The sequence below is a fragment of the Aulostomus chinensis genome, chromosome 8 (genome assembly GCF_037954235.1).
Source record: "Aulostomus chinensis isolate RoL2024-O1b breed Wild chromosome 8, RoL_Achi_v1.0, whole genome shotgun sequence".
Taxonomy (NCBI): domain Eukaryota; kingdom Metazoa; phylum Chordata; class Actinopteri; order Syngnathiformes; family Aulostomidae; genus Aulostomus; species Aulostomus chinensis.
The window spans coordinates 19,374,307-19,397,312 of NC_141327.1; the positions used below are offsets into that span (position 1 = coordinate 19,374,307).

At 41.3% G+C, this 23,006-nt stretch overlaps 4 protein-coding genes across 5 annotated transcripts in view; 1 reads left to right on the plus strand and 3 right to left on the minus strand.

Annotated features, from left to right (window-relative positions):
- Positions 1-5: 5 nt before the first annotated feature.
- On the minus strand, positions 6-6,192 carry aip (aryl hydrocarbon receptor interacting protein). Its single transcript, XM_086211532.1, has 7 exons — positions 5,975-6,192; positions 5,251-5,433; positions 4,974-5,162; positions 4,545-4,721; positions 4,275-4,416; positions 1,253-1,476; positions 6-1,124 (listed from the first exon to the last, which is right to left on the minus strand). The coding sequence occupies exons 1-7, from the start codon at positions 6,071-6,073 to the stop codon at positions 1,119-1,121; spliced, it is 1,020 nt and encodes a 339-aa protein (XP_086067658.1). The 5' UTR covers positions 6,074-6,192; the 3' UTR covers positions 6-1,118.
- A 1,162-nt stretch (positions 6,193-7,354) lies between these two features.
- Positions 7,355-12,697, minus strand: tmem134 (transmembrane protein 134). 2 transcript variants are annotated; one of them, XM_086211535.1, is made up of 8 exons: positions 12,504-12,697; positions 10,000-10,256; positions 9,852-9,916; positions 9,639-9,725; positions 9,467-9,543; positions 8,609-8,653; positions 7,803-7,856; positions 7,355-7,707 (listed from the first exon to the last, which is right to left on the minus strand). In XM_086211535.1, the coding sequence occupies exons 2-8, from the start codon at positions 10,210-10,212 to the stop codon at positions 7,625-7,627; spliced, it is 624 nt and encodes a 207-aa protein (XP_086067661.1). In that variant the 5' UTR covers positions 10,213-10,256; positions 12,504-12,697; the 3' UTR covers positions 7,355-7,624. The 2 variants fall into 2 exon arrangements, with proteins under 2 accessions (XP_086067661.1, XP_086067660.1); XM_086211534.1 differs by lacking the exon at positions 12,504-12,697 and adding an exon at positions 11,213-11,456 and having other exon boundaries at positions 7,358-7,707.
- A 39-nt stretch (positions 12,698-12,736) lies between these two features.
- On the plus strand, positions 12,737-18,002 carry serping1 (serpin peptidase inhibitor, clade G (C1 inhibitor), member 1). The gene is made up of 11 exons (XM_086211533.1): positions 12,737-12,896; positions 13,217-13,264; positions 13,418-13,526; positions 13,618-13,782; positions 14,748-15,050; positions 15,215-15,430; positions 16,361-16,504; positions 16,625-16,828; positions 16,933-17,072; positions 17,233-17,455; positions 17,533-18,002. The coding sequence occupies exons 2-11, from the start codon at positions 13,217-13,219 to the stop codon at positions 17,775-17,777; spliced, it is 1,797 nt and encodes a 598-aa protein (XP_086067659.1). The 5' UTR covers positions 12,737-12,896; the 3' UTR covers positions 17,778-18,002.
- Positions 18,003-18,076: 74 nt separating this feature from the next.
- doc2g (double C2-like domains, gamma) overlaps positions 18,077-23,006 on the minus strand; it is a 36,062-nt gene continuing 31,132 nt past the window's right edge. The window contains exon 11 of the mRNA XM_086211536.1: positions 18,077-22,195. Coding sequence (XP_086067662.1) covers positions 22,056-22,195 — 140 coding nt within the window. The 3' untranslated portion in view covers positions 18,077-22,055. The remainder of the gene's footprint in view (positions 22,196-23,006) is intronic.

A 23,006-nucleotide genomic window follows, 5' to 3' on the forward strand; every position in this document is an offset into this window, starting at 1 on the left:
AAAAGCAAGGACAGACACATTTATTTCAGTTACACAAACGCAGCCCGGGGACACTGGGCCACTGCTTCACATACGAAAGTGTTTCTCACATAGGACACGAAGGAGACACTGAGCGCTATGCTGAATAAATCTTCACAAAAAGAACATAACTAGTCTTATACATACATGTATGTGTATATAAATGAAGTACATAACACAGCCGAGTGTGTTATTTAAAGATTGTCGCATTGCCAGTCCCATCGATGAGATAATGACTGCTGGTACAAAGAAGTACTCTGGGACTTTCTACAAAAAATAACCTTTGTCTTATCTATGTAATGGCTCCTTTTGGCGTACGATTAGAGATTGGAGTATTGTCATATTTGCTCTGAACATATATGTATATAGATAAAAAAAAAAAAGCAAGAACATACATAAGCTAGGCAGTGGTAGCCTAGAGAAGCAAGCGCGTGACAGCAGGGTCACTTGATTGGGGAGCAGCGGCACTTTTGTCTCCCTCAGTGTGTCACTGGGGTGCCCTTGAGCAAGGCCCCTAACCTCGACAATTTCTGTGTGTGTTTACTTGTGTGGAAAAAAAGAGCAGTGAGATTCCTAAATAAAGATTAGGCTTAATTAATTTGTGCCACATTTGGTCATTTATTCATGAAAAAAAAAAAACAAACCTAAAGAAAATCCGATAAGAGCTGTTGCTAAGGGTAACATGCTTGCGGAAGCCCATTATGACAGAGGAGCATGTGCCATTTTCTGAATCTCAACAGGCTAAGTAAGAAGTCTGAATGGTGAGAGTAGATTAGCAGGGCTGGTACAGACCTGAGGTTCGCTGTTTTTGGCTTTAAGCAGATGTCAGCACACCCTGGTCAAAGACTGACTGTACAGTTGGAGCGAATGTATAAAGCAATAAGGCAGAAATACAAATTGCACCTTGTTAAATATCAGTACATTTTGTGTGTGTATGACCAGTACGGAGAATGTCTCTGTGTGTACCATGGAGGACAGGGTGGCCTAAAAAAAGTGTTTGGCTTGGGTGCATGGATAAAACTAAACACCAGCAGTGTCCTAGGGCTTCTCCTCCTCCTTGAAATTCACAGGCATCTTCTTGTTTCAACCCACTGAGGTTTTCATCCCTGTCAGGAGAGAGAACCAGTAAGATACTAACAAGTTATACTACAGTAGGGCATAAATATTTAAGATCCTGGTGGAGTGCAATAAAAAAACAAAAAAAAACAACAACAACAACTCAATCTGGACTGACTGTGGTGGCAGTTGCTGGCGGTGTGTTGAAGAGGCCTTTGTAACGACCCTTCTCCTCCTTCTCCTTGGTGCGGATTCTCTCCTCCATGGCTCGCAGCTCCTTGGCTACAGATGGTCCCAGTGAGGGATCCAGCTCCAGCACCTTGGCGAAATCTGCTCGAGCTTCTGCCTCGTTCCACACTGCAGCGTGGGCCTTAGCTCGCTTATAGAAGGCCTTCACGTTGTCTATAAAGGAGGGGGAAGAGCTCAGTTATCACGGGGCAACTTTACACGTTACGCTCATCACCCTTGTCTGTGCATATCAGGAGTGAGACCACGGAGGACAATCTAACTTGTATGATGATCAGAGTGAACACACCACATAGACAAGCAAGCAAGTTTAGGTATGGTTAAAATTACATTTTAAACTACTATACAAGGATTTTTAGGACATCACTTTAGTCTGTGCAGGTAATTTCTTCTCATCTCCTAATGCTACTGGTCCTCTAGAGGTACAGAGAGTTTCTGGAGCTAAACTGTCATTAAGACTGCACTGGAGTGCTACCTGCCAACAACACCAGGGTAAGTTCAAGCATTTCTGACAGCGGATCAGTTCACAGCGTTGCAGGGAGTGATGGGAGGAGGAGCAGTGACAGAACACCGTCAGTCACAGTGCCCAGCTGATCCACGCTGTTCCAGCGGACAGTCAGATCAAAGTTGCTCATAAAAGGTAGAGCAATACATTTGTTATTGCAAAAGCTTGTAATAAATGACAAGTGTTCATTTTGCTGCTGCAAGAATGTGCTTTTTTTCCTTTTCTGCCCTTAAATCTAACTACAAAGTCCGATACTCATGTTAAACGATGCCAAAGCATCACATAATGAGCTGCATGCATTCTAAAAGGAAGCTGTGCAGGCTGTTTCAGCTGGCTGTGCAGGCTGTTTCAGCTGGCTGTGCACACTGTGTTACCAGCTTCTATTTTCAAGTGTTTTCCCTGAGATGTCAAAGTGTCCTGGCTAACTTCATAGCTTCAATGGCTCCCAGCAAATGTTTTTTTTTCTCCTATTTTTGTGATTGTTTCGCTTTCCTGAAAAGATAAGCTCCAGGTAAATAATGTTGTTGTGACTTGCTTTTACCAGGCCAGTAGAAGAAAAACAGCTCCATGTTTGTTCATGGCACTTCACACAGACTGTTTTCATAACCTGCGCCAGTACGAAGCTGAACCAGCGGCTAGCCTGAAGCTAAAGGAAAGCGCTGTTCCTTTCTGACTTGGTTGTGTTGAAACGGTAAGTTGCTTTTATCAGTGTCTGAGCCGTGTTTATGTCATGTCACTAATCTGATGAAGTGGTTGCAAATAACGTCCAATTACGCTGAACTCCTGCATAGGCGAAATGAGGAGGGTGTGTTAGTCGGTGTTCGCCAGCCCTACAGAAGTCCTCGGAATGGGGACCATAACAGCGGCGTGGGTGCAGCGGGAAGCATCCACGGAGGAGGGCAAAGGGGAGTGGTAAATTACTAGGGCTGCAACTAACGACTATTTTAATATTTTATATAATATATTGAAACGATTAGTCGATTAATCGGATAATTTTTTTTCTTCTTAAATTTAGCATGAAGTTGATTTAATTATGTGGCAAATGATAATTAACACAAGAAAGATGGGTACGATGAAAAATACATCTTTTATTGAACATTCTGTGGATTTGTACAAAAATTAAATAAAAATGTCCTGTCTAAAACCAATGAGGCACAGTGTGCATGCATTTAATTTAAAATACGTTCGTCAGGCACAGTCTGGCATAACACTCAGGGTCTCTTTTATAGCGAAGATTCGCTTATAAAATGTACTATGAATGTCATAGAAATCGTATTGGCTTGAATGTTACTTGAATCTCACCGAGGCGAGTCAGACTCCGTTTCGTTCAACTGCCCGACGTGCTTTCTCTTTAAATGCTCCTGCATCACTGAGGTACCGCCATGACACACAAGGTCTGCTTTGCAAACTTTGCAAGTAGTCTTTTTATCCGCCGTATCCAGGCTAAAATTTTCCCAAACTTAAGAAGTTTTGGTGCGCGTACCTGATGTTGACGCCGCCATTTCTGTATGTTACCGCTCAGAGACAGAGTCGCTATTGCCCATGAGCGACTCTCGGCAGAGATTATAATCAAGTGAGATGCCTCACTCTGTTGGAAAAACGCGTCCGGCCACAATAGTCGACGATGGAATTCATTGTCATTCATTATCGATTTTTGTCGACAATGTCGACTAATCGTTTCTAGCCCTATAAATTACACACACTGTTTTCGCGGAAAACACCAGGAAGAGAGACAGCGAGAGTCGCAGTGCCCTAAAGATCTATAAAGCTTTCTCTGTGGTCAGGGATGTGTAGCCGCGCTGCAGGAGTCCAAAATCAATTACAAAGACCCGATAAATCGAATGGCGCCCCTTCAACTTGACGTGCTGTTACTGCTATCAACCCTACAGGTGCAGGCCTTCCCTAGACTTCATAAACCTGTATATTGCACATTGCTCATCACTTTGTTTTTATATTGCTCTAATTTTGTTTTGATATTGATATATCCTCTCTGCACCTTACCCTTTTGTTGTACTAGTTACAATGACAATGAAGTGAACCTGAATCTGAAGGTGTCACCAAATCCACGAGGATGGAGATTGCAGGGAAAGTAAATAACTGCTTGTTCTATACTTGGCTGTTTTATCATCCACTGGAAGCCTAAATCTGTGTTGATGAAGAGTATTTCATATCTTTTTATGGTTGTTTTAGCATCAGGGAATTTACTAAAGAAACCTTTTTGAGGATGCGCATTTTGTTTGATTTCCACTGAGGACCTTGAAGGGTAAAATGAACAGGAAGCATTTTTCTGTTCAACCTAAGCAGTTATTTAAAAAATAATTCAGGTTGTAAGTGATCTGAGTGTATATCTGTCTTTCCACCCATCTCATATAAACTTCTGCTACTCATCAAAGAATAGACATCTGAAACAGGAGCTGAAATCTCTTGGTTCTTACTAGCGGCTCCTTACCCTCATACTTGAAGGTCAAGGACGAGCAGTGTTCGATGACCTCGTAGTACTGGCCCTGGAGTAACTTGCACTGGCAGTAGTTTAGGAGCAGTGGTGTGATCATGTGATCAAGCTTAATCCAGGCTTCATCTCCCGGATGCTCCTGAGCAGGAGAGATTAAAAAATACAGGGAGAAGTTCAGAAAAAACTGCGTTGCATTGTATGTAGATTCAGGGTAATAATAAACAGGCTCAAAGAAGAAATCTCAGATTGTAAGGAAGCACAAATAACCTTCATCTGTAGATTTTTGAGGCAGGCAATGCCATTGTAGTATTTTTCTGTGGCCTCCTTTATCTGGCCCTGTTTGAAGAGCATGTTGCCCTCCTCATGAATCTGAGGCACTAGCGCAAGTTTCTCCTCATCAGTCATTGCCCACACATCCAGCTGGAACGATCCTGGAGGCAGAACCTGAGCAGACAAAGACTGGAGCTCAAAACACAGTTCCTCATGGCCTTGTTACACTTTCATGACTAAGAAAACTATTTATTTATTACTATTTATTGAGGTTATTGTTGGGTTGCTTGGATAATGTCAAGCACACTGTTTTGGTCTTGGAACTGAAAAAGATATCGATATCATCACGAGCCTAGAAAAATGTCACAGGAAATACTACGCGATACATCACAACCGCCTTTAACTCAAATAACTTCACCTGCCTACCTCAAGCAGTTCGATGGTGAAGGCAAGAGGCTGTGGATTAGCCTGAAGGTGGTCCAGGTCCTTGTGCCCCAGCGAGTGGTGCGAGTGGATCTGGGCGATGCCACAGCAATGTCTCTGGCCTTCCAGGGGGTCTTTACCGACACTGATGTTCCTCAGGGACTGGGACACCAGCGGGTACAGTGCTGTGTGCTGAGAAGTGATGACACAGGCAGAGAGAGCGAGTTAGAAAACAGACACACCTCCACGTCTTTCACATTCTTAAAACTAACGCACTTACCTTTGTGTCACAAGTAAATTCTGCTATTTCTCCTTGTCTCATGGTGATGATCACTCTCTCCCACACAGCCAGTTTGAACTTCTTGCCCAGGATGAGCTCCATGGGTTTGCTGGTGCCTGCCATGGTCCTGGAATCATCCAGGACTGTGCCATCACACAGGCTGGTCCGGTAGTGGAAGACTACCTAGGAAGACAATCAGGATGGAGCTGTTAAACTCAAATACTACTCTTCTAAGGAGCTGTTAAAACACAGAGCATTGATAGCGCTGTGGCAGGTTATGTCGTTATCCCTGGAACGAATATGGTAACAACATTAGCCATTATGACAGGCCCGGAGAAAATTTGCGTGGTACATCTAGTTCTGACCAATCACAGCCAGAGAAAATTGATGGGCGTGGTGAACCGACCAATCAACAGTCATAAACACATGCCATCCTGTCCCGCCCCTGTCTTTTGATCAAATGAAAAAATGAACATAAAGGCGAAATTGTCTCCTGCTCACAAAGATAAACTTTCAACCGTTCGATAACCAAAATGCAACAAGGCCCATTCCGTCACCCACAGAAATTCGGTGTACGAAACACTTGACGGTTACAATAAATTGTGTTAGCTGACATGTAAGGCAGATAAAGTGGATAGCATTAGCTAACGCTCTCTGTCGTCTTTCTCCAGCAGATTCAGAGCATCAAACTCGACTCGCTTCTTCGCTAAAAGTGTCGATTTACCTTTGTTCCATTGGGGAAAGTCGATAGCGCTCCTTTACCGGGGCTGACCAATTTTTTACTTATTCCTTCTTCGAGAAGCTTGCGTGCCTCTTCCTCCATCCTTGCCCGAGTCTCAGTTAGCGGCAGATGACGATATTTGCCGAGAACCGTCTTCTTCTTCTTCTTCTCCTTCTTCTACGACTACTACCCTACTACTGCGACTATTATTTCTTCTTCGTTTTTTTTTTTTTGGGGGGGGGGGGGGGGGGGTCAGCTTCCAACCAAGCAGAGCGTTATCGCCGCTAACGGTCAAGTTATATCCTGTCCTCATTTGCTGGCTGTCAGTTATGTGTGCTTTTGGTAGATGCTTACAAAAGACATGTATATTTTATCTGAAAAGGTCGAGTTGAGATATTAATTCCTTTATGGTTTCTCAGGCACTTCGTTTCATTGAAAGCAATTTTACTTTCAACAGCGCTCTCTACAGGCAGGCGGCGTTACCGTCTGAGTTTGGGATGGGCAAAACTTATTTTCGTCCCCTTAAATACACCCAAGAAATACAAAATACTCAGATTGACGTTAGTATACTTCACTAGGACTTATATATTCATTGAAATATATTTTTTCCTCTTGCAGCTTAGGCTTATTGACTTTCACTTGTAATTTTTAGATTTTTCAGAAGGTAGTGTTGCAACTGTCATCATACCAAATATAATGATAATGCGACAGTAACCTTTCCAGAAAAATGTCTCAGCATTCAGGTTGGTCCACAGACCTCTGTAGGGAACACCTTCCACCCTAGTAACAGTTCCTCTTGTGACAGATGTGCACTTCTATTTCACTATTTAGTGAAATACATAGTTGATATACTGTTTATGTGTAAGGGTTGCACACATATACGCTACTCTTGATATTGATTACTTTATAAGTACTACTGCCCCCCCCCCCCCCCCCCCCCATTCTACAGCCTCATCAGACATGAGCCGCTGGTCCTCGAGCTTTCATGAAGGTGTTTAACCAAGCGTGGAACACTACACAGGTCCACTCACTGCTTTAGCCAGTGTGTTAATGTACTTGCATGCTGATGGTGGGGGTACACACCATGAAAACATAATGGAACAGCCTAAAACCCATTTACATCAATACCATTACTGCTTTTAGCCCATGAAGAAAATAGAACTGAAATGAATGCACTGCCTTTTACATCTTGGCAAGCAGCTGTGGTAAAAGCAAGATAATCTGTGTTGTGATGTTCATTACAAGGATTTTTTAAAGTCCACTGAAGCGTGTTTTCCCTTTGTATGAAGCTTTTTACTTCTTAAACACAAACCTTTTAATAGACTGCGCCTCTCAGAACTCCTCTCTCACTTTGCCCCAGTTTCAAATACAAACTTCCACAAATTAAAATATACAATAGTTTTATTGTCATTTCACAGTCATTATTCACACATTGAAAACACAGGCAACACCTACATCCTCATGTGAGGACACATACTGCAGGTCAGTTCATGTAGTGGGGACAGCGGAGGCTCTGAGTGGTTGAATTAGTAGTGGTCATTACAATGACAAGAAAAAAACAATAAGGTGACAAAAGGTTTTTTTCTTACAAGCAACAAAATAGAATTCATTTGAAGATATAAAAAAAAATGGAGTGAAAACTTCAATGAAATGTTATTTTTCAAAATAAGGCAGGTAGAACAACTTGAAGCCTCTTCTTCCACGAACCGCACAGCTGATGTAAATCACATGATACACTGAAAGAACCGTACAAATGTATATCTTATTTGTCAAATATTCAAATGTTTTTACTGGTGTGTAAAAACTTGTTCAAAAAGCACAATCAACTTACCTCCAGGGATGAAGAGAAGAAATCCAGGAACAAAGAAAATGGCACTCGAAACACCTGAACACAACGACGTTGGCAGTCAGAGTGACATTAAAAAAGCTATTATGCCTATTTCCGACTCTTCAACCCAGTCACCTTCTGAAGTGAAATGAACTTCCTCAATGAAAAGATCGTTGAAAAACGTCTGTCAAAATAGCAAAACTATAGACTACCAGGAAAGACAAGCAGCAGGTCTGGAGATACAGCTAGACGGCATTAAGGGAGTGCGGCCTTGACAGACTGTGGCTTCTTCACTACACACCGTGCGTGTGAGTGCGTGTGAGTGTCACAAGAGCTACTGTTGAATATTTGAACAACGAATTCTTGCCACACTTTATAGACTCCCATCCAAACAGTGCTATATCATCACGCTGTTTTGATATTGGGTTTTTTTTCCCCAGTTGTTTTTTTTTTTAGGAATTATATCATTCCTGATTTGTTAATTTATTTTATGACATTTCTATGTCTTTAACTAATTTTCCGATGCTGTATCGTCTCAAACATCCCTCTATTGTGCTTTTATATTAGGTTTGCATAGCTTTGTTTCCATAATTATCAATACCAACCTGACAATAGTCTGAACAAAACACAGCCATTCTATTTTCTCAAACCCATAACCATAATATGATCATGGCTCAGCATGAGGAATAATCAGTTTGTGATGTGGAGAATTCAGCTCTTAGTTGCATGACTGAAGTGTGTTGTAGACATGTACAAACTTTAATCATGAAACAACAAATTCTTCTTTTAAAACACGTCTCTTTCCTTACCTGCAATTGGATTCAGCTGTATGACAAAACCAGTGAAAATGAGAGCTAGAAAGAAACAATACAACTGTGAATCAGCAGAACCGAGAATAGCCAGAATGCATAAAGAATTTCTACATTCGTAACTCCAGCAAGCAACAGTTAAAAACACAAATGATCAATGTGAGGACAGGAGCATCATTAGCTTCAAGTTAGTGAGGGCCCACTACGAACCACAGCAAAACGGTTGTCAACTCTCAAAAACATTGTCCGGTGTGATCTAAATGTTCTTTATGTGGCTGTGTCGTCAATTATCCACAAACACTTAGAACTGAGCTAAAATAATCCAAAGAGAACACTTCAAGTTTGACTTCAGATGAGCGAGAAGGACTTCAATGCCACACTATTCTTGAAATGCTCATTTTAGTTGATCTTGAATTAAAATGAAAACCGACTGCAGAGAAATAAGCAAGAGGCTGGATTAGGCAGATGATGCACCTGAGAGTTTGTGAAGGGATGTTTTGTACGGTTTAGAAGTTGGAAGTAGTTGATCTCCATTACTTTCAGGCAGATGACGTGCCTGCTGTTTTCTGACTACTGGTGTCACCAAGCAGTAATTATGTAGCATGGGGGGCATCTTTGAGTGTTTAAGACACCTACTGATGCCATCTGTACCTGATAGGAAAGATCAACTTTTTGGTTGAAGTATTGCTTTAATTTATGTCATAAATTTTATCAGATAAAAAAGCTAATTAAATTCCTGTATCGCTAAACTAGAGAAAGCTGAAACTAATGGGTTAATAGGATGAAGCATGAAAAAAAAAGGGTAAAATGCAGTTATTTGACATTCAATTAGTAAATTAATCTCCACTTCTGACTCACCGACTCCAGTGATAAGGAGAAGGAAGGAAGCAAGAACCACCCTTCTGTTTTTCTTCACCAATGGATGAGAAATCCACCTGAGCAACATGTTATTATTTTTTAAATAACTCTGTTTTTGAGTGTGTGTGTGTGTGTGTGTATGTGTGAGCGAGAGAGAGATGTTAGAACTTACCCGCAGCAATGTGCTGAAAGCTGTGTGACAGAACTCAAGGTGCTAAAGGACCACTGAGAGCTGCAGTAGGACAGAGTGGCAGGGTCACTGTGTACGGAGCAGAGAGAGATGTCACTTTCAAACAAAACACACACACACACACACACACACACACACACACACAGAAGCAGGGAAAGGAAGATCAGATCCAAACGTCCCACCTATATCACCCACCTGATTTTGAAGAAGTTATTAAAAGAGGAGTTGCCATTGCCCAAGGCGTCTTCATTTTCCAGATTCTAACATGAACAATAGATGATAAAGGATTTGTAGTGTCATTCGGGAAAAATGGACAGACATGTACCACATGCAGTAGAACTACCTGATACTTCAGGTTACTGTGTTCAGGGGAGCCGGCGGCCGCAGGTGGAGGGTGAGTCTGAGGTTTGGAGAAACTTAGAGGACCAAATGTGATCTCTCCTCCTTCTCTGTCTTTGTCTCGACCCTTCCAAGCCTCCGTCTCTGCGTCAGAGATGGCTTCCTCCTCATCTCCTTCCAATACGAAGGCGTCATCAATAGTGAACTGTGTTGCCATGGTGATCGCCTCTTACACCCTCTTGTCTCTCTGCTGGATGCTCACTGTGGATGTGAAGGAGAGCAAGTGCGAATAAATTGAGAGCCATGACTAATGCTCCCATGTCTAGACATTTCTGGAACAGAAAAAGTTGTCTTCTTGATTAAGCTCCACCAAGGCTGAAACGTTTTGAAGACGAAGCTGAGCGGGATCAAAGAGAGCAATCCAGACACCATCCAAAGCTGGAAACAACAGTGCAGTTTATTCAAAGTTGACGGAGATCTGAGGGACATTTATAATCACACAACTGCACTCACTTTGATATTGGGATTCTGACTTTGACTCAGTCTCATGCTGTGAACTGCTTCAAATTGAAATCAAATATTGGTTTGTTTCCTTAGAGATTAGAACCCAGGAGAGAGGTAAAATAAATACCTACTTACACGTTTATCTTTTAAAAAGTCAGGTAATATTTTGTTTTCATAGTATTCTAAGACAATATTGTCTGCGTATATATATATATATATATATATATATATATATATATATGTATATGTATATATATATATATATATGTATATATATATATATATATATATATATATATATATATATATTTCGTTCAATTAAAAAAAAAGATGTCTTCTCTGAGCTCCCCCTTTGGTCTGATTTCAAACATTCATTGTTTACAATTACGTAGCTTTTACAACTGTCAGAGGACACAGTATAACGTTAATGCCACGCAGAGCAAAACAAGAATTACATAGACGCTTTCCAGATATTTCTGTCTGGCTACACATTTCACCAAAAGCCGTTTAAATAATGTTGAAGTACATGTTCAACGTCTTTCATATGACAAAATTATGTCGAAGAAAATGCCAAGAAACATATTAGCAACAAAGTAAGAAAATATCCTCTCTGCTGTCTCCATGTATGAGATAAGGTAGGAGCTCGGAGGCTGGGTTGTCGCTCTCTGCTATTGTTTCCGCTCGGCGGTCAGATGACTCGGAGGAAAACTTACTGTCTTCAACCAAATCTTTTCCTCACGGAAGCTCAACTCGATCCCACCAAGTCCTTAGGTGGTTCACATATCCGTAAAGTCTTTGGTGAATCTGTCTGAAGCCCTTTAAAATTATATATCTCTTTCACGATAGCGTTACGAGTTTCTCTAAAAGTTTTGGGTCTCTCGCTCTCACTTTTTTTTTTTTTAACAACCGGCTTTCGATTGTACAGGCCTGACGTTTGACGCCCAGCGGATCCTCGCAAGGACGCCTAGTCGAGCAGAACTTTGTCGATCGATTCGCCAGTGAGAGGCGTAGTGACACAAACAACATTCCAAGCCTAAGACGAGGGAAGCTCCACAGACTCGGACAACAAGCAGAAAAAGTAGAACTCTATAAAGTTAACTGGTGCGCAAGAGGTTTGGCAACACCATGCAGTCATTTAGTATAAAAGAGAAATAGGCCCATAACTGTCAGGTAACCTTGATGAAAGGTTTGAAAAAAGAGAATAAGATTTTATCAATGAATTCCGATTGTTTAACCTTTTTATAAACGACCAACTCTGAGTTAAAAATTGTCTTAGCGGGGACTTTAAGGATTGTGTTGTTTTAAATGGTCTTGAGGGTTTTTTGAAGAGATTAAAAAATACTATATACAATACAATATGGAGATTTCAGTGATGCCATGTGCTGTTTGGTTAAGTAACATATGAAAACTAAAAGCTAAACAAAACAAAATAATAATAATAATAATTTGCAGTAATTATTCACATCCTAATAAAGTCAAGTTTGAGGAAAATTTGATTGCGGAATATAAGCGGAAGAAAATGGATGGATGGATAGAAAATAATCCATCAGCATGAATAATGTAAGACTATGAAGATAATCAGTGTAAATACAACTTATATTTTTATGCAAGAAAATGAGATTTTGTAAATTGATTGGGTTTTTGTTTTTTCATTTCTATACGGATGTAAAACAGTTTGAAACCACGAGTTGAACAAAAAAAGAAGTGAAAACACTTAAAAATAATCTGATATTAAATACAGCCAGATTCACTTCCTCCAACTGGTGATTATGAGCTGAATGCCTGAAAACATATGAATAAAAAATACAACATTGATTTTTTCAAAATCTCTTGAGTGCAGCACCATGTGATGATGTCATTCCATTAAAACACTTATTGTCACATTGTCTTTTATATAATTGAATGTGATACTGTTTTCACCATGTCCTTGTCTGTACAGTGTGCCCCCTTGACAGCGGAATTATGAAAAATACCTCAGGCAAGAACATGTTATTCTTTACTTACCAAAGGGAACCAAACCACCAACCAAAGGGAAAGAGCTCATCCTCTCCAAACTAGTATAAATGTGTTCCACTTGAGTGGAAATTAAAATACCAATTCCAGGAAATGTGGTCTTTTACCTTTTTTGAACTGCAAATGTAATTCATTATATTTTAAACAAAAGGAATTCAAATCATCCAAATTAGGTATCTGTTGACAACACATGAAAACATGTGATTTCCAGTAAGTCAGATGACCTACGTTATGCAAACACATAACTCTAGACCAGAACCGTCTCAGATGTCAGTTTCAGTTTTGGGGTGCAGACTCTCTCAGTCTGGGTGAAGACTGTGGGATTGTCAGGAACTCAGACTGGTACCATTTCTGCATTTGGATGCTTATTGGAATTCAAGAAGCGTGAGTTTTGTTGTTTATATTTCTGCAACTACTACTCTTTTGACTGCAGGAATACTATTTGCAGTATATCTTGCACTACTCTTAAAAATAATTGTACCTAATATCCTAACATTGTTGTGAAACTCATATTTAAGGTTCTGCATATTAAAGCAAATGAAAGCTGTAAATAAATGATCCCGTTTCAACAGAATAAAATTAAGGAACTTCAGAGATTGCGCCACATATCGATTCTTTTTTTCCCTCGGCTTGGTGCCATATTTATTTTGAAATTTTCCATCGGACTGCTGGATCTTTATTTCTCCCTCTGTGTTCTTGTTTAGATGTGTCGTCCAGCCATATTTTGCCTCTTGGTGCAGCTCATTTTTGAGGTAAATTCACATGATAAACACAGAATAAGTGAAGGCAGGGAGTATGACCACTGAGTAGTTGAATGAAGGCTTTAAACAACAGCCATTCTCACCGACACCGTGAGCTTTTAGATTCTTTTTTCATCAGATGTTGAACATTCTGTCCCCGTTCAGCTTTCCTCATGTGCACAACTCCGAGTGGTACCCGGTTCCACTGTGGAGCTGCCCTGTCTCTCATTCCAAACAGACTTCGTTGGAGCAGACATCACCTGGAAATACAACGGTTTCATAACATTATCACTAAACTTCTCTGGCTCTATTGCAAGACTACATGAATAAGTATATTTTCAGTTGCATCTTCTGTCTAAAAACAGGTCAAGACCTTGCCAGTGCTCTGTCACCCGGAGCAGCTCAAGTTAAAAAAGGTGGCTTGTACCTCTCCATGTCGCCTGTAACTGCTGCTCATGAAGGAGAGTACGTGTGTTTGGTCAAGGAAAACAACGTGGAACTGATCAGGACCTACAACATAACAGTGGATGGTGAGAAGTTAAGAAAAAATAGTATGTCGTACATACATGCACAGTTTTGTATTTGTACTTTATATTGTACTGCATTTTCTTGATACTCATCGAGTCTGTTGAACTGGTCTAGAAATGTATATCTACGTATAATGTCACCAGCCTCTTTATTAGGAACATTCAAGTCTTATATGATCCAGAACAACGACTCTGCCAAAAAAACAACAACAACAACAACAACAAAAATCGGTTTGATCAAGATAATTATGTTCAGTTTTGATTGATGAGGCCAGAGAGGTGTCAGTCTGTTTAGGTTATGGTTTGCAGTGGTGTTGAACTGGAGTTCGGTGAGGTGTTTCGAATGTTATGGCCATTACATGAATGTAAGTGAATATCAGAATTATACAGACGACTAGAAACACCTTTCAGTATCATGTACCACCAGCCACTACAACTTCAATAAGTTGATACTTCCCCTAAAAGTGGTTTTCGCCTTTCAAGTACTAATAAACTTGGTGTTTCAGATCATTTTTTTACCTCCTTCATCAGTTCTTTGTGACTCTAGAATGTAGAAAGAGCCAGCCACGTATATACTTATAGCTTGAAGCGAATGGTGGCGAATAGCTACTACTACAAAATAGAAGAAGTAAAACTACTCAGTAACATCCATTTATAAACTCTCCATGGTATCATCCAGTATAATCCACGCTTGGTTGAATTACTGGCTGGATAAAGAAGACGTGGATTATACCGGCCAATGAGTTGGAGAGTTTGTCGGCCCCCATCAACTTCAAGCTAAATATGTTTGGTGGTTCTTTTCATATCCTGGCGTCAAAAAGGAAGACAAATGTATTTGTATTCTCAAGAGTACTGGAAAGGCAAAACTACACATTTCAGGTGAAGTTCCATTTAAATAATATACATTCTATAGGATGTAACATTTTACTTAAACTTCTGAGAGAAGTTATTTGTGTCTCTCTCTACAGCATCATTTATCTACTCCCTACGTGCGATCGAGGGCTCAACTGTTCATCTGCCGTGCCATTTCCCACCTTCCAGCAAAGTTGAGGCCGATGCAGTTTGGTTCAAAGAGACGGACGCAGGCAAGAGGACAAGGCTGAATCTAGATGATGGTTCTGACGGTGATGATAACAGACTGGAACTGCTTTATCCAAGCGATCACGATCAGACCATCATTCTTCGAAACACTATCAAGAAGGATGCTGGCATTTACCAGTGTGAGTCTCTTGAAGGGGAGAAGCTCAGCACCGTACATCTGGTTGTTGAAGGTAGGTTTAGAAAACTGCACCATCATGGAATAAATGGAAAACTAACAAAAATGTGTGCTCATGGGATAATGATATTGAATGTAATATAAAACAGTTAATCTTGTTTCATTTTACAAAAAGCGTGCATAAAAACAAATTTGACCGTGTGCTGAATTTCCTTTCAGTCGCACCTACAGTCGCTCCTTATTCGTGCGAAGGCTTCACGGACAAGTGGGAGCCCTGCCAGGATGAGAACAGTCGCACGGGGGAACCCGTGTTGCAGGAATCAATGGCAGAATTTTCCTTTAAGTTGTACTCCTACATCAGAGAATCAAATCCTTCTTCCAACCTTCTCTTCTCTCCTATTAGTATCAGCGGCATGTTGTCCCATCTCTTGTTAGGTAAGAAAGGGGAACCACGTGTTCCTTATTTGCTTTTATCTATTTTATTTATCCTTCACTGAAGGATGCTTCTGGTGATATTTTTGTATTTATGTAAAAAAGCCAGTGAAATATTACAAGCCCAACAAAAATCGGATTTCTTTTTGTTGATTAAAAACACATCTGTGAGACATTTCATTGTTCTGAGTGAAATGTTTTCTTCATTGAAGTAAATAAGGGAACCACAGCTGTAAATGTTTGTTACTTCCTGAAGCTGAAGCCAACCCTAGTTCCCATCAACGCTTTTTAATTTATTCCAGCGCAAGTTTCCAAAAACTGATGTTGCCCAAATGTTTTGTGTAAGAAAACTGCCAAAATATATTTGCACAACCTTTTTTGTCCTAGGAAGAAACTAGAAAGACCTCATACTTCTGCCAAGGTGAACTTTTGATCCCTGGCCCTTTTGTGCTCTGGCCCAAATTAAAGCTGCAAGCAGTAAGGAAATCTAACAACCCCATGCGTGCTAGAGTTTGTGGTTGTGCCTCGGAGCAAAAGGGTGCTCTTTGCTTAATTTGAGTTGGACTGGTCACCTATGAAGTAGAGAACATCGAAGTGTCAAAAACAAACCAAAAAAAAACAAAACAAAAAGTAATTTGCTCTTGCCATCAGATGGCGCTATTTCAAACCTGCCTCAAAATGTTTTAGGTTATTCCTTGACCCATTTAAATTAGCTCCACCATGTGGTGAAAACCCTCAAGTTTTTGTGTAATCCTGCTGACAGACCATCAGACAAGCGAACACCAGAGACCCTCCTTGCTGGAGGAGGTTGTTGTGTCTGCTAACTGGCATGCTGACAACAACAAAAATATAATGCAGCTTAAAAATGTATTTGTTCTTGTCACATATTTTGGTTTGATGTACTGCTCTATTCATTTTTGCTCTGACTTGCAGGTGCAAGAGGTGACACCCGCCGAGCCATTGAGACAGCCGTTTGTGTTCCACATGACTTCCACTGTGTTCACGTCCAGATAAAGAAGCTGAGAGAGAAGTTGGCCAGTTCCTTGCAGGTGGCTTCTCAGGTGTACTATAATCCAGGTCCTTGTCTGCTCTCAGTCCAAACAAAATAAGTTTTCCAGGAAGAGAAAGACACAGAGGGTCGGCCAAAGCTCTGAGTATCTCTGCGGCTTATCTTGCTTTCTTTGCTCTCTTCCTCAGAAATCAGTCTGAGTGAGTCCTTTATGAATCAGTCGACGTCGTTCTATGACGCAGAGCCCGTCAAGCTTCTGAAGACCAGTGAGGAAAATACACTCATGATCAACAGCTGGGTGGCAAATAAAACCAATAATAAAATCACAGAGGTGGTTGATTCAGTGTCGATGGAAAGCCAGCTGCTCCTGCTCAATGCTGTCTCCTTCAGCGGTCAGTAAGGTGGATGTGTGTGTGTGTGTGTTTGTGTGTGTGTGTGTGTGTGAGATGGCGGAGGGAATTCATAATGTGTATGTGTATGTGTGCATGTGTGTCAGGTCAGTGGAAGGTCAAGTTTGAGGAGAAACCACAGAAAGGCCTTTTCAGGAAACTGGATGGGGATCTGATCACGGTTCCTCTCCTCTATCACAATAAATACCTGGCGACAATGGCGTACGACGTGGACCTAAAGGCACAGGTAAATGGCACATCTTCTGCCACAAACACACTTCCAGCTTGCGGAAAGTGTCACTGAAGTGAATGGATTGAAAATATCTTTAATTTTGAGTAATTTCCACTAAACCAGTGTTTGGATTAATTAATTCATGAATTTATTCTTTTGTTGTTTTTCTTTTTAGATAGCGAGGTTTGCCCTCACTGATGAAAACAGCCTCTTCATCCTGCTGCCTCTCTCCAACAAAGTGTCAGACCTACAACACGTTGAGGAGAGGATGACGGACACTGTTGTGCGTCAGATGATACAACAAATGAGAACAGCAGCCCCTCAACAATTGGAGGTCACTCTGCCCCAAATTAAACTAGAGATCCAGCCGAACATGAACATTCTCATGAAAAAATTGGGTTTGTATTGCCTTTACTCATTTACACTACATTCAGTTTTTTTTTTCTTTTGATTATGTGGTCTCTTCCCCAACCAGGACTGTCCTCTCTCTTCGAGGCTTCAAACCTGTGCGGCTTCTCTGAAGACCAGCTGATCCTGAATGATGCCAGACACAAAGCCTTCCTCAGGCTGACCGAACAAGGCGTAGAAGCAAGTGCCGCCACCACTGTGGTGCATGCTCGCTCCTTCCCTGCCTTCTCTGCCCTGAGACCTTTCATCATGCTGCTGTGGAGTGACCTGGCCGATGTGCCACTCTTTATCGGCAGAGTGACCGAACCATGAGAGAGGAGTGGATGCGTAACAAAACAAGACAGCACACGACGTGCAAAGATTTTAGTCTGCTTCACTGCGCTTTTTTCACAATAAAAAAAAATCACTTTTCTCTTTTTTCCCCAGATTTCATATGCAAAGCAAGATCAATTCTCAAAATCAGCTAAGCTCTCACGCGAGGAGTGACATTTCAGCGTATGCTTTTCTAAAAAAAAAGGCAAATAAAGGTCATATCAACATCTATGCTGCTGCCTCCCGATTGATTTTTAGGATGTTAAAGTTTGTCAAATGAAGGACAGAGGACCACTGAAACAACTTCAATTTATTTTGAGAAGTAGTTACACAAACCCGCCACAGGATGCCAGCCAAACTGTGCGATTGACAGTGACAGCGGATACATAGGAACTGCAGTCTTGTCATTCACCTCTGCCCACCTGGATCATTACCACTCATATCAATTCAAGGAAGACAAGTGTCAAAATCTGTGACAGTAAAGGTTTTTTTTTGTTGTTGAAGCAAGAGCTTGCCCGTTAAAGCACAGCAACAGAGCAAAAAAATACCCTGAATCATTGTATATACAAACAAACACGCACTGATGGTAAAAGACGGACTCGGTGGCATAAACTGTAAACATCAGCATTCAGAATATTTCGGCGATGGTTGCACTCTTGTTATACAAGCTGATGATGATCGCTAAACATGCAGCTATATTTGCAGATAACATGAGTACATAAGCAAAGCAGGGTCAATGGACAAGAGTCAGAAAATTCACTGTCACCCAGCCTCGCCCCACAATACTGAGTATTCCCAGAATGCATTGTGTTAGTATCATCGTTTGATTATCTCACTGCTGTCGTGCTCGGAGTTTTGATGTGCATAGAGAAAGTACAGAATAACCCATCAGCCCTCTTGTTAAAGTCACTGAATGTACGTGTTTCAGCTAACATAGTTCCGTTCCAAGCTTTAATAACATCAGAGGCCATTTTTTCACTCTAATTCACCATCGAAGGATCCGTCTGTTGCCGCCAACAATGAGACATTCACAAGGTTATCGAAGGACACCGAGAATGTGAGCAGCCAGATTGATTCAAAACAGTTAGAAAACTCCCGGAGGCCACTGACTGACTGAGGGTGTGAACCGGTGTAAAGCCAGAGCTGTGGTGATAGATGAAGCGGGGGAGTACATTTGACATCCTCTCAGGCATTCAGATAAATTGGCATCGCCAGATACACCATCAATATGCAGAAACACCCATAACACCCATTCTGTGAACCGACTCACACCAGCACAGTTGAATGTAGTTGCTCAGTTCTTTGGATTTTGGTCTGTAATTATTTTTCTGTCTTTACCTTCTGTGTGTGCGTGTGAGCATGTTTGTGAGAGAGAGTGTGCATGTGCATGTGCTTGTGTGTGTGTGTGTGTGTGTGTGTGTGTGATAACTGCACAAGATATCTCAGACATGGATGCAGAGCTCTCGTCTGCCGTTTAGAGGGTAAACCCAAACCTGATATTTAATGGAGCAGAAATAATGGGATTAAAGGAACACATCGACTTTTTGGGAAATATTCTTCTTTGCCTTCTTCCCTTGAGCTTGACAAAAAGATAGATCCCCTCCTCTCCTGTGTGTGTGCCGCATTGAGCTGAGATCCACAGAGACTGTCTGGCTGTAAGTTAGCTTAGCACAATGAATAGTAGTGGATGGGCAGGTTAGCATACCTTCGTCAAACACACTCCTCGAAAATGATCTTTGCATGCATTATATAACAAAAGAGAACAAGTCATAAAAGAACAAGCTGGGACATGGTAATCGTCAAATCCGATATATCGTACAGCTGGAACTATTTTCCTGACTGGGCGCAGTGATACACGCAGCACCTCAAAAGTTCAGTCACAAAGACAACCTGTCTGTTGACGAACAGAAAAGCGACTGTTATTCATGCCTGACTTTGTAAGACAGGATGATGACGATTGTTCCTAATCAAGATCATCATTTTCCACTGCTTATCCTGTTAAGGGTCGTGGGGGATGGCGGCACGGTGGTGCAGTGGTTAGCACTGTTGCCTCACAGCAAGAAGGTTCAGGGTTCAAGTCCCGGCTCAGGATCTTTCTGTGTGGAGTCTGCATGTCCTCCCTGTTCCTGCGTGGGTTCTCTCTGGTACTCCGGCTTCCTCCCACAGTCCAAAGACATCAAGAGGGGACGAGGCTGATTGATACTCTAAACTGACCGTAGGTGTGACTGTGAGTGTGAATGGTTGTCTGTCTCTATGTGTTGGCCCTGTGATGGACTGGTGACCTGTCCAGGGTGAACCCCACCTCTCGCCCAAAGGCTGCTGGGATAGGCTCCAGCCACCCTGTGACCCTTAACAAGATAAGTGGTAGAAAATGCTGAGACCCACAGACCAGATTGCCACTAATTAGCTTTGCACAGTGAATGTTAGTGGGTGGGAAGTGTTAGCAGACCCAAATCAAAAGCAATCAAAAATTATGGTTTGTCATCTTCATTTGGGTGGCACGGTGGTGCAGTGGTCAGCACTGCCCACTAACATTCACTGTGCTAAGCTAAGGAGCAGCCAGCTGGTCTGTGGGTCTCAGATTCTTGCTGCACACAAAAAAGACAGAATTGAATTCATCTTCTTGTTTGGTTCAAGGGAAGATGGTAAATATGTGCATTTCCCAAACATGTGTTTGTGTTTCTTTAATAAAATAAATCACAGAAACGAATCCTTCTGGTTGTTTAGATGCCAAATACCTCACATGTTGTTTTTAAACTGCCAGAGTCTATAAAGATGTATTAGACCAGCCCTCTTTTCATGAATCATATAACAGGATCAATCAAAAGCCTCTTATTCAAACTAAAGGGCTGTGATATTACCCTTCAGGGGGAACATGTTGCATCATCTGTGGTTGCAGAATTCAAGTTTTGGAAGAAAATTGTCGAAATCAGGTTCATATTGATGAGGCAAAGTAAAGGAACAAAGGCTCCCACCGCAGCAGTCTTAGTTCTCTCTCTCTCAAGCTGCACGCACCCACAACTTAGGCCTTTTATCAGGAGAGTCACAAAGAGTGCTCAGGGGTTATATATCCCGACATATTCAATTCTAAATGTTGCTCGATGATGGCATTGCAAGGAGGCAAAGGTCTGGCACGTGATTGACAGCTCATCAGTGTCCCCCAGCAGCCAGGAACGCTCACACACACTGAGGCTTGTGTAAGTGAGTGGCAGAGGATTTCACTCTTGCGTGTATGTGTGTGTCTTTTTTGTCCTTTATTAATTTCTTCACACCGCTGTGCTTCTGAAGTTAAATTTGAAATGGGGCACGACGTGAAAAACAGACAGACACACACACTGCACAGACAGAAACTGTAGGCACTCATATTCTCGTAGCCCATCCTGCACGCATACACGCACGCGCACACACACACACACACACACACACACACACACGCGCGCGCTCTCTCTCTCCCTCCCTCTCTCTCTCTCTCACTCACTCACTCACTCACACACACGCACACACACACACACACACACACACACACACACTCACACACACACACACTCACACACACATTACTCTCTGTTATGAAGGTGTATAGAAAGCCACTGTCACCAAAAAGACAATGAAAGACATAAGGACGAGAACACTGAAACGGTAAAGGTACAAATCCACCGACTGGATCATTTTGTGCTTTATAATATGTTGTGTTTTGCATCAGATCAACAACAACTAAAATAGAGAAATCTCAGAATAAAAGAACCCTTTTTGTTGTTGTTGTTGTTGTTTTTTTTAACATCCTGATCCTGGAACTATGTACCACATTACGAATCACAAGGGTGCACATACTGTACTGTTGGTCCCTTTCACGGAATGAATTGTGAGTATATTTGTCTCAAATCTCTTCATTTGGTGTAAATTTGACGGATAAACTATGATCCACAATAATATAAGGTCTAAAGCACAATTTTGTGAGTATTGTTTTGTTACGTCAACACTTTAATGAGGACAGCGCCACAATTTGGTTTCACCTTTAAAAAAAAAGTTTTGTTTTACACCTTATTTACCATCACTAATAGTAGTATGAATATCATATACAAATATTTGGTGCCGTATTTATTGGCATTATATGACGTATTTCATTTCATTATTGCATGTTTTATCCTCTTTCTTTTTACTACTGCACTTGATCTCAGCCATCTTGTGTGTGTGTGTGTGTGTGTGTGTGTGTGTGTGTGTGTGTGTGTGTGTGTGTGTGTGTGTGTGTTTGTGTTTTGCATTAATGTCTTGTGTAATCTAGTCCGGTTTGTCATTGTTTGGGGCTCCTTGCTGTGTGAGCGTATGCCAGTATTCCACTTTCTTCCCTTTGTTTTTGAGACACTCGAACCAGTGTCTGAGTCTCTGTCCACTTGCATTGATGCCCAGTTCCACTCCACCTGGAACCAGAAGGACAGAAACAACAGAAGAGTCAAGAGAAAATGGTTCACAAAACGAACAACACCTGGAGGAAGAATCAAGGATTCAGAATATGAAAATAATATCAACGTTATTGTTCATTCACTTTCTGTCCCCAGCAAGCAATAATAAGTCCTCTGGATCAACAAGTAACTTTTTTCATGGCTGCCTTTTTTATCATCAGAAATGTATGAACAACCATATTGTTGCACGTCGAGAAAAAAAAAAAATCAACCAGATGGGAAAAGATGGTCTTGCGTCTAACGGCAGCCGCTGCCCCTTTATCTAAATACACAGCGTCAGGAGGTTTCGATAAAAATATGATCAGGTGTTTCTAACACATCCACCGTGATATCAAAAATCGGTCACTGATCCAGAACACAATGAAGATGATCCTTTCAACCGATTCACAAGGTCTCAAGGACTCTGACTGAACTCCATCGATGACGTGTTCGGAAGGAAACAGCTAATATCCTGCAAATGGCCGTAAAGCCGTCATCAGGATGTCCAATTTGATCCAGACTGCCTCTAAATGATTTTATTTTTTTCTGAGAAATATGAACTGAACAAATTTCATTAAAATCTCTCCATTAGTTGCAGAGATATTCTACCCATAAACAAACAAACAAATAAACATGCCAACAAACAAACACATCCCGATGATCACATTACATTCTTGGCAGAGGTAAAAAGAGAAAGGAAAATTCTAGAAAAAAAGGATTATATTTAGACTCGTGGATTAAAAAACAACAACAAGCAGACAGACAGATGGACGGAGGGAAGTAAACAGAC